The sequence below is a fragment of the Nicotiana tabacum genome, chromosome 19 (assembly GCF_000715075.1).
Source record: "Nicotiana tabacum cultivar K326 chromosome 19, ASM71507v2, whole genome shotgun sequence".
In the NCBI taxonomy this organism is placed as follows: Eukaryota; Viridiplantae; Streptophyta; class Magnoliopsida; order Solanales; family Solanaceae; genus Nicotiana; species Nicotiana tabacum.
This window is the reverse complement of record NC_134098.1, coordinates 53246824-53258819: the sequence shown is the minus strand read 5'-3', so window position 1 is coordinate 53258819 and position 11996 is coordinate 53246824. Positions and strand designations below refer to the sequence as shown.

Below are 11996 nucleotides of genomic sequence, written 5' to 3'. Positions count from 1 at the left end.
AAAGAGTATGTGGATGACATCATCATAAAGTCTCGAAAACGTTCGGAGCATTTGGACGATCTGAGGAAATGTTTAGGCAAAGTGCACATTTGAAGTCCCCACTGGAAAACTGTTAGGCTTCATTGTAAGCAGAAAGGGGATAGAGCTGGACCCATCAAAAATCAAGGCCATTCAGGAATCACCACCACCAAAGAGCAAGAAAGATGTAATGAGTTTCCTGGGTAGATTGAATTACATCAATCGCTTCATAGCCCAGTCCACGCTAATCTGTGAGCCCATTTTCAAGTTGCTGAAGAAGGATGTTGTCACAAAATGAATAGAGGAGTGTTAGAAAACCTTCGACAGAATCAAAGAGTATCTATCAAATCCACCAGTGTTGGTTCCCCCTGAACTAGGGAAGCCATTGTTTCTCTACTTGTCAATCTTGGATAATGCCTTTGGCTGTCTATTGGGACAGCATGAAAACACTAGGAGAAAGGACCAGGCCATCTACTACTTAAGCAAGAAGTTCACGCCATGCAAGACCAAGTATACTTTGATAGAGCGCACTTGCTGCGCTCTGACTTGGATTGCCCAGAAACTAAGGCATTATATGACAGTATACACTACGCATCTGATATCTCGGCTCGACCCGCTCAAGTACATCTTCCAGAAGTCTATGCCTACCGGAAATCTAGCAAAATGGCAAATAGCAAATTTGACATTGTGTACATAACTCAGAAGGCTATCAAAGGGCAATCTTTAGCCGACCACCTCGCAGATAATCCGGTGTACAGGATTACGAGCCACCTACTACGTATTTTCCCCTAAAAAGAAGTATTCTTTGCTGGAGAAGATATTGCAGAATCGTACCCTGGATGGAGAATGTTTTTTGATGGAGCAGCAAACTTCATAGGAGTCGAAATTGGGGCAGTCCTGATTTCAGAAATTGGACAACACTATCCAGCACCGGCAACGATAAGATTCCCTTGTACCAATTATATGGCTGAATACGAATCGTGCATCCTTGGGATCAGAATGGCAGTCGACATGAATGTCAAGGAACTTTTGGTCGTAGGAGATTCCGATCTATTGATACACCAAGTCCAAGGGGAATGGTCCACCAAGAATGTCAAGATACTACCGTACATACACTACGTGAAGGAGCTATGTAAGAAGTTCATAAAGATTGATTTCAAGAATGTCCCCAGGATTCTGAATGAGTTCGTCGACGCCCTTGCGATTCTATCATCTATGATTCAGCATCTAGACAAGAACTATATCAACCCTATCGAGGTAGAGATCAGGGATCAACATGCCTATTACTTCCATATAGATGAAGAACTAGATGGTAAACCATGGTATCACGACATCAAGTAATTCCTTGCAACGAAAAAATACCCGGAGAATGCTATTAATGGTCAAAAATGAGTCCTTAGGAGGCTGGCTAACCACTTTTTCCTCAATAGAGAAATCTTGTATAGGAGGACCCCAAATCTAGGTTTGTTGAAATGTGTAGATGGTGCCAATGTAACCAGACTATTGGAGGGAATACACACAGGAACGTGTGGACCCACATGAATGAGTTCACGTTAGCCAAGAAGATCTTGAGAGCTGGATACTTTTGGATGACTATGGAAAGCGACAATATCTGCTACGTATAGAAGTTTCACCAGTGCCAGATTCACAGGGAGTTCATCCGGGTTCTGCCAAATAAGTTAAACATAATTGGTTCACCCTAGCCGTTTGCCGCATGGGGAATGAATATGATTGATCCTATAGAGCCTTCCGCATCAAATGGGCATCACTTCATCTTGGTAGCTATCGATTATTTCACCAAATGCATCGAAGCGTCTACTTACAAGGCCATTAGGAAGAGGGTAGTGGAAAATTTCGTCTGAAACAACATCGTCTGCAGATTTGGGATACTGGAATCTATCATCACTGACAATGCCGCTAACCTCAACAGTGATCTCAAGAGAGAAATCCGTGAGAAGTTCATAATCATCCACCGCAATTCCACAACCTACAAACCACAAATGAATGGGGCAGTCGAGGCAGCCAACAAGAATATCAAGAGAATTCTACGGAAGATAGTGGACAATCACAGACAATGGCACAAAAAACTACCTTTCGCCTTATTAGGTCATCGGACTACCATGAGAACATCCACTGGGGCAAAGCCATACATGTTAGTATACAGAACTAAAGTTGTGATACCCACAGCGGTCGAAATACCGTCTTTAAGGGTCATATAAGAGGCAAAATTAGACGACGCAAAATGGATACGAGTCAGACTGGAGCAACTCATGCTCATTGATGAGAAAAGAATGGACGCAGTATGTCATGGTCAGCTATATCAGAACATGATGGCCAGTGCATTTAAAAAGAGATTGAAGCCTCGCCAGTTCACACCGGGGTAGTTGGTCTTGAAGATAATCTTTCCCCACCAAGAGGAATCTAAGGAAAGTTTGCACCAAACTGGCAAGGTCCTTATGTGTTTCACCGAGCACTATCGGGTGGAGCTCTAATCTTGGCAGAAGTGGATGGAAGAGTCAACAAGAAGTCCATCATCTCAGACGCAATCAAGAGATACTATGTTTGAAGACAAATAGAGTTAGGTTTTGATGTAACAGAACTATGTTCGACTTGACTTCTTACAGAGGGATACAAAGGCAACCCACGTAGGGTTCAATTTCTCTCCCCCCTTCTCTTGTAATAGAAAAAACAAATATTACTTTGTTTGTTGCTCTGGAACTACGCTGACTTGAAAGGAATACATAGGTAATCGTCATCAGATTCAGTCATTTTTTGTAATTGAACTACGTTCTGGCCTGATTCCATTTGGATACGTAGGCTGTCTGAGTCTGACTCAGCCATTTTCATTCTTAAATCTCATCATTTTGTATTTGTTGTAACCGAACTACGCTTTGACCTAATTCTATTTGGATACGTAGGCTGCATGAGTCAGGCTTAGTCATCCTTATCATATTTTGGATACGTAGGCAACCTGAAAGGGTTCGTTCATAACCTTAGGAAAGCCTTGTAATGCATTAGTTCGAATTAGGACACAGTCGCGATAGCAATCAGTCATGTTGTCAGAAGCATCACGGAAGATCAGCATCACCAGGACAAAGTTTTCAGAGCAATGTGCTCGCGTGTAGAGAACCTTTCATAACATGTCATAATCTGGAACGACGACATTTGTCTTTAAAAAAAGTATTTTCAAAAAAGCTACTGAGAAATATATATATATATATATATATATATATATATATATATATTAATATATTCCATCTACCAAACTTCACAGCGCAATCATGTCAAACGCTAGGGAAAACAAACACTCTGGTTGACACAAACCAACTTCCTCGCCCCCCACTAAGAATTTTTCTTTGAAGTGCATGGACAACTGGGAGTAAGGAAGCACTAAGACCACATTGGGGCAAATGAAGGATCCGCCACTTGCCTAAGATTATCTCTCCTCCTCCTTTACTTGAATTTGTCTGGTATAGCTAAAGCTAACCTTTGAATCCTTTACAGGTACCTCAGAGTCATATCGCTGATACGGAAAACCTATACATGGCAAACTGCATGCTCAAATAATCGGAGCACCTTCTACAAAATGGATCGTTGGTTTCACCAATTGAAGTCCTGTATATAGAAAATCGCCCGCTCAACTAATCAGAGCACCATGTAGAAATCAAACATCGGCTTTGCCAACTGGAGCCTTGTATATAGCAAACTGCAACCTTCGCCAATAATGCAATTCGCATCACCACTTCGTCACAACGAATTCTAGAATAGACAGTTGCGAACCTCGTCACCGACGTTCTGCCAATCGATGGCCGCAACTTAGCTTTGCAGTCAAGAGTATCTCTTGGGCATGCTTTTACTTCCTTTGCTATTAATTTGAATGTGTTGACGTTTTACTCATGCAGCTTCAGGCATGATTACGGTCTTAATCAATCATTCCCAAGCAGAGGTTACTTTATATTTTTCAGTGCAAAGCTTTCCCAACAAGGGAATACATTTCTCAGTGCAAAACTCTCCCAACAAGCGGATACATTTCTTAGTTTAAAGCTCTCCCAACAAGCGAAGACAATCTTCAAATGCTCCGACAACTATGGAACGATACACAGTCCGACTAACAAATCAAATCAAGATCAAGTATCCCATCATCCCGATCCCAAATAACGGCTCGCCAGCAGCCAGACATTATCATTACTGCATCATTTATATTGCATCTTAATATATTCTGCATTACAATATATTGGTATGCGTGTATTTCCTTTGTTTTGAAGGAACAAATACGGCAACGTGGAATGTTTTCTAAGCATCAGACCAAACTACATTACTATGAGGGACAGTAAACCCATTAGCGGGCCAAGGATCCAAGTTCAAACACAAAACGACCAGTGAAACTCAAAATTTTCAAATCCTTAAAAGCAAGCTGCAAAATTCAAGCTATCATGAGTGCCCAATCCTTAGTCTCGTTGTATCGTCATAATATGATACTGGGACAATTCCTGCAAACACCGCTTCCTCAAAAATCTTCACTCTAGACCTACATGAGGCATGATCCTCGTTAAACCCAAGGTATGTAAGCAATTCAAAGCCATAATTCGGCCCCAATATCTCCCAATCTCCCCAAAATCTTCCCAGAATCTCCCTTAACTCAATCCTGCAAACTTCATGTCATTCCTGTAATGCATACCTAAAGTCGGGATAAAATTGGCTTTGGTTCAATTTCTTTGCCCGGAAACTCTTTCATCATCTCCGGTCAAAGAGGGGCAGCTGTTGACGACCAATTTTGACCTCCCTTTAAAATTAATTTATTTATACATAATAATTTACAAGAAATATTTTAAAGTATTTTCTAGTAATAAATACTTATTTTTACAAATTAATTAAGTATAAGTTTTAAAATTAATCACGTAGTATTAATATTATGTAATTACTAATATATTTACTATTTTAAGATTATTAAAATAACTTTTTAAAATACATCACATAGGCCTATATATTTAATTTAATGAATTACTCTTTTATATATATTTAGTTAATTAGACTACTATGTTAATAATTCAAAATTAGTGTTACCATTTAGAAAATAATATATTTTTACAAATAATTAATTAAAGTAATTAGTAGTTATAAGTTTTACCATATTTTATTAAAAATTATTAAGTTTATTTAAATTAATTTCAAAAATGGATTAAAAGAAAAAGGCTACAATTTCAATTCTCAATTAAAAGCAAAGTGGCCATCCCTTAAATTATTTTTAACCCAAATGCCAAGCCCAAACGGAAAATACCCAGTCCAAACACCCCATCTCATTCCACTTTGGCAATCCTTGCCATCACCTTTACACCAATCACCACGTGCCATGTCACCGGTCTCCAGCACACACAAAACAAACACAAAATATCTGGGCAGTCCATCTCTTAAATCAATGGCCCACATTTTAACTCTATTTCCTCTTTAATTCTTAAGCATCCAGAGATTTATTTTCAACCGTCTGATCAAAGTGATCCAACGGCCACTGATTTTCCCACTTAAAACATTCCTAAATTCCCAATTATCAAAATTATCGGAGCCATTGATCAACAGATCCAACAGCTCCCATTATGTATCCCAACTTAAACTCAGAGACAGACCTAAACCTATCCAAAACCCTAATCATTTCTCACCTCACCCTACCGCCTTTCTTTCCCTTTTCTCTCTCTTTTCTCTCATCTCCATCAGCCATCAATCTCCAGAAACCTTACACAAATTTGTGCAAGGTAACTCGAAATCCCTCTAAAATCATCCCTTCTGTCCCTGCTATACCGCGAATCCCGCCTGAACATTTCAATCGCATCACACAAATTCAAGACCCCTAATCCGAAACCCTAAGCTCGAAAAGGGAAAACCTTCAAATCATCTGATTTTCTCTCATGAGTCAAAGATCGAGCCTGAAACCATCCTTTTGCCTTCTGAAATCCGTGAATACAGCTGGCTATTTCCTATCTCATCACTCAAAATTCAAAATACCTAAACCTGAACCGTAGACGAGACGATGTAATATCCAATCTCGAATTTCTCTCATGTGTTGTTAAATCCATGGCATGCATGACATTTCTTCATCATCACCATTGTTATTCTTTGTCCAGAGGTCAAACGCAAAGACCTCTGGATGTTAGGGTTTAACCGTTAGTCCAAAAGCTTCAACGGTCGATCTCTTCGTGCTCAGGTAAACTCGACCCTATTTTTCCCCTCTGTTTCTTTCAATTTCACTCAATCATGATCACACTGTTTCTTTCAATTTCACTCAAGCATGCTCACATCATCTACCATTTGTCATTTTACACTCACTATTTTGAATCTGTGAAACATTAGAGCCTTAAATGGCACTATAAATAGGGCCTTTAATGTTCTCATCCACCACCACCTAACATTGAATAAAAACACACTAAGAACATCTGAAAAAAGGTAGAAAATTAATATAGTAGTTGTAGAATTTCTTCGACTAAGGCTAAGCTCTTACGTGAATTCTGATTTTTTCTCCAAGGTACTCATTTGGTTGAAGTCTTTGAGTTCTTGAATCCTAACGGCTAAATGAGTCCTATTTGGTCTGCTGCCCTAGAGAAGGTCAGTACACCTTCACCACCTTCTCTTTAATTGTTTACTGGACTACAATGAACATGTTGTTGATTTCTTTTAACCGTGTTAGCTTATGATTCTTATAATTAGAACAGAAATGATATTTTTAAGATGTTGTTTACTTATGATCACTTGCCATAAGTAAACCTGATATGTTATAGTATTTCTGTTCCCCTTTAATAATAATATTATAGTATTTCTGTTCCCCTTTCATATGTTTTTGAAACCTGACCTTTAAATTTGTTTAGCTTGAGCATCATTCATTTGATATTAGAAATGTAGTTATAAGGTAAAACTATTCTCATATTATTCTGTCAAGGGAAAAGTATCCTTCTGTGGTAGGGAGTTCTATGGTAGTTAGTTTACATTGAAAGGGCAATATTGGCATTTAAACCCGTAGGGAAAAATGAGTCGTCAGTGGTTAGGGGTATTTGGGAGTGAAGTTTAACTCTAGGTTGGGCTACTCTCCCCGGCACAAGCATTGCCTTGGGCCATGAGACCCTTGGAACTTTGAAGTGTCGGGGGATTCAAAGGGGCATCGACCTTGAGTAGAACTCTCTCCTTAGCCCTTAATTCATTGACACTTGTTATTTTTTGAGGGGTTTAGTGTTTAGTGACAACGAAAAGTTTTCAATATAAATTATTTACCATGTAAAACCATCACATTAGTATAAGTTTTCTCATAGTATTCGAGTATTGATATTTTATTATATTCTTGCTCCAATCATTTGTTTATATATTTCCTACATGGTTGTATATAATGAATATATAGAGCATGTATCTAATGACCTTCTCCTTTTTTTGGACATGTACATTTGTTTGGTCCTGTTGAGTTCCTAAGGAACTTAGGCCCAAGCCCAGTACTACTGCATTATTGGAAGTCTGAAGTCAGCTGTTGCCGTCCCTTTACTGCTAGGCCTGCCTTCTTGGGACCCAATTTCCAGAGTCCAATTCTCTCCTTGAACTCCTTTATTATTGTTTACTGCTTCGCCAGTTTAGTCAACTGCCTTGTTGCATTTGTATTACATCTTTTGTTATTGTTCTATCTTACATGTATACAACATTTATATGTTGGATTATGTGCTTTACTTTATGCCCTAATGTCATAAAACATAGGCAAGCCCTAAATAACATAGGATTAAAAAAGAATTAGTTAATAACTAATTTCTTGTTCGCCAACCATGATTGCTTATTTCAGTACTATGTTTTCAATTGTGTCACGACCCCTTTTCCCTTTCGTATAACATTGTGATGGCACCTAGTCTCTAAGCCTAACAATTTGCTGAATCAATGAATAAAAAAATGAACTCCAATCTCAACACAAGATATATAAATATAAAACTGCAATTCAATAATTACAACTCCCAAAACCCGGTGGAAACAATTCACAAGCTTCTAAGAGCAAATACTAAGTATCTCTATACATTAGAGTCTAAGTAAAGATAAGGAATACAACATAGTAAGGATAGAGGGGGACTCTAAGGCCTGCGGACGGTGGCATATATACCTAGAAGTCTCCATGTACGGTCCGACTCACTGGTATCTGGTTTGGTGGGAAGAACCTGGATCTGTACAAAGAGATGTGCAGAGTGTAGTATGAGTATGTCACAACGGTATCCAATAAGTGCCAAGCCTAACCTCGGTAGAGTAGTGACGAGGTCATGTCAGATCCCTACTTGTTTAAAATAAAAGTACGACAGAGGATATAATGATATTTTGAAATGACTGAGGATTTAAACAATAAGAAGTTTTAGAAAATATCAGCATAATAAATAGAGGTACACAGTAGGAGCACTCCCGAGGTACCTCCTTGTAGTCCCAAATGTAAAGATGCAGGGGGATCTCCCGAAGAACCACCTCGTAGTCCCAAAGTAAATATGCAGTACAGGGGGATCTCCCGAGGAAATGCCTCAGAGTCCCAAAGTAAATATGCAGTACAGGGGGATATCCCGAGTAAACGCCTCATAGTCCCAAAGTAAATATACAGTACAGGGGAATCTCCCGAGGAACCTCCTAGTAGTCCCAAAGTAAATATGCAGCAGGTAATCGAAGGAAAACACAAATTTTCAGCAAGAATCTTACAGTTAAAGATTTAATTCAAATCAAGGAAAGCAGGTAATTCAACTAAGCATGTTGCACAAATTGCAAGTAAGAGTTAAGGCACGTAGACATGCGATGCTAGACTAAACATGATCACTACATATGCTAAGGCAACTCAGTTAATGCATTTTAAAAGAAGACAACTCAGTTAATGTATTTTAAAAGATGACAAATCAGCAAGAATCGAATTTTTCATAATCAGCCTGTGTACGCACTCTCACCTCGCGTACACGGCGTTCACATATCATAAATTGTTACAACAGTTCCAAACCCTAAGGGGATTTCCGACCACACAAGTTAGATAAGTCACGTACCTCAAATCCCGCTCAATCAATCGATAAGGATGCCTTTCCCTCGATTTTCCGACTCCGAATGGCCCAAATATAGCCAAAAGCAATTTCATATCATAAATACAATTACGAGAAACCACTTTAAATAATAAATCTACGACTATAGCAAAGAATCGAAAATTCGGCCCAAAAGGTCGACCTGGGCCTACATCACGGAATCGGGCAGAAGTCACAAAATATGAACACCCACTCGACCACGAGTTCACCCATACCAAAATTATCAAAATCCGATACTAAATCGCCACTCAATTCCTTAAATCAACTCACCAAATCCCTAACCTCCAACTCCCAATTTTTACCTTAAATACACACTAACTAGGTGGGAAAATAAATGGAGAAGCAAGATTCTTGATCAAAAATAAGTACAAGGGACTTACCTAAAGAAATCCCTCGAAAATGCTCTCAAAAGTCGCCCTAGATCGAGTTTGCAAAGTCCAAAATGACAAAAATCACGAAGCCCTTCGGTTTTAAATACTGCCCAGGCTCCTCGCTTCTGCAGTCACATTAGCCGCTTCTGCGACATCGTTTTTGCGGTCCAAACCTTGCATCTACGGAGGCCACTAAGCTGCCCAACTACTTCTGCGGTCGTTACCCCGCTTCTGCGGACCAGCCTCAAACTCCCGCTTCCTCTTTCTGCGACCCTCCAAGCGCAGGTGCGAGTCCGCACCTGCGGAAAACCCTCCGCATCTGCGCTCCACAGCCCCTATTCCAAACCTTCGCAACTGCGCAACCCTGCCCGCACCTGCGAGTCTCACCTGCCATCAAAGCTCCGCAGGTGCGGTTACACCAGCACAATCCTGCTTCAGCCATGCACCAAGTCCCTTTTTCGATCCGTTAGCCATCCGGAATTCACCCGAGGCCCCCGGGACCTCAACCAAATATACCAACAAGTCCTAAAACATCATATGAACTTAGTTGAGCCTTTAAATCACATCAAAAAATGCTAAAAATATAAATCACGCATCGATTCAAGCCTAATGAACTTTAAAACTTCAAACTTCTACATCTGATGCCGAAACCTATCATATCAAGTTCGATTGACCTCAAATTTTGCACACGAGTCATAATTGACATTACATACTACTCCAACTTCCGAAATTGGAATCCGATCCCGATATCAAAAAGTCCACTCCCGATCATACCTTCCAACATTTCATCAAATTTCCAACTTTCACCAATTGATGCTACAATGACATACGGACCTCCAATTCAATATCCGAACACGCTCCTAAGACCAAAATCACCCCGCGGAGCTATTGGAACCATCGAAATGCTATTCCAGAGTCGTCTTCACAAAGTTCAAACTACTTTTGATTCCTACGACTTAAACTTCCATTTTAAGGACTATGTGTCCCATTTCACTCTGAAACCAAAAACAAATCCTCCCAGCAAGCCACAAAACCCAAAAATGAAATATAGAGAGCAATAAATAAGGGTTCAGGGTTAATACTCTCAAAATGACTGGCTGGGCCGTTACATCCTCCCCTTCTTAAAACATACGTTCGTCCACGAACGAGTATAGAGACATACCTGAAGTGGTGAAAAGATGAGGATAACCATTGCGCATATCATGCTCGGTCTCCCAAGTCTCCTCCTTGACTGGGTGACCCCTCAACTGAACTTTCACTGAAGCAATGTTCTTTGACCTCAACTTTCAAACTTGCCAGTCCAAAATGGCCATTGGCTCCTCAACATAAGATAGGTCCTTGTCCAACTGGACTGAGCTGAAGTATAACACATGAGGTGGATCGCTGTGACACTTTCGGAGCATAGAAACATGGAATACTGGATGAACTGCAGAGAGACTAGGTGGTAGTGCAAGTCTATAAGCCACCTCTCCAACTCTCTCAAGAATCTCAAAAGGTCTGATATACCTAGGGCTCAACTTTCCTTTCTTTTCAAACCTCATAATACCTTTCATGGGCAAAACTCGGAGCAAAACCCGTTCCCCAACTATGAATGCAACGTTACAAACTGTCTGATCCGCATAACTCTTCTGCCTGGACTGGGCTGTATGAAGTCGATCCTGAATCAAATTTAACTTTCTCCAAGGCATCCTAAACCAAGTTTGTACCCAATAGCCTAGCCTCGCCTAGCTCAAACCAGCCCACTGGAGACCGACACCGTCTACCATACAAAGACTCATACAGAGCCATCTGAATGCTCGATTGATAACTGTTGTTGTAGGCAAACTCCGCAAGTGGCAGGAACTGATCCCAAGCACCCCCAAAATCAATCACACATGCACGAAGCATATCCTCCAATATATGAACTGTGCGCTTGGAATGTCCGTCCGTTTGAGGGTGAAATGATGTACTAAACTCCATACGAGTACCCAACTCACACTGTACGGCTCTCTAGAAGTGTGATGTAAACTACGTACCCCGATTAGAGATGATAGATACTGGTACGCCATGAAGCCTGATAATCTCGCGGATGTAAACATGAGCCAGCTGCTCAGAAGAGTAAGTAGTAACCACAGGAATGAAATGAGATGACTTTGTCAATCTATCCACAATCACCCAAACCACTTCGAACTTCCTCTAAGTCCATGGGAGCCCAACAACAAAATCCATAGTGATCCGCTTCCATTTCCACTCTGGAATCTCTAACTTCTTAAGCAATCCAGCCGGTCGCTGATGCTCATATTTCACCTGCTGACAGTTTAGGCAACGAGCTAGATATTCCACTATGTCCTACTTCATCCGCCTCCACCATTAGTGCTGCCTCAAATCCTAATACATCTTCGAGGCACCTGGGTGAATGGAGTACCGCGAACTGTGAGCCTCCTGGATGATCAACTCATGCAAACTATCGACATTAGGCACACATAGCTTGCCCTGCATCCGTAATACACTGTCGTATCCAATAGTGACTTCTTTGGCATCACCGTGTTGAACTGTGTCCTTGAGGACAAGCAGA

General features: G+C 40.4%; 1 protein-coding gene across 1 annotated transcript; it reads left to right on the top strand.

Moving 5' to 3' along the window:
* Window positions 1-864: 864 nt before the first annotated feature.
* On the top strand, window positions 865-1359 carry LOC142173486 (uncharacterized). The gene has a single exon (XM_075239082.1). It carries the CDS (start codon window positions 865-867, stop codon window positions 1357-1359), a length of 495 nt encoding a protein of 164 aa, XP_075095183.1.
* Window positions 1360-11996: the final 10637 nt, after the last annotated feature.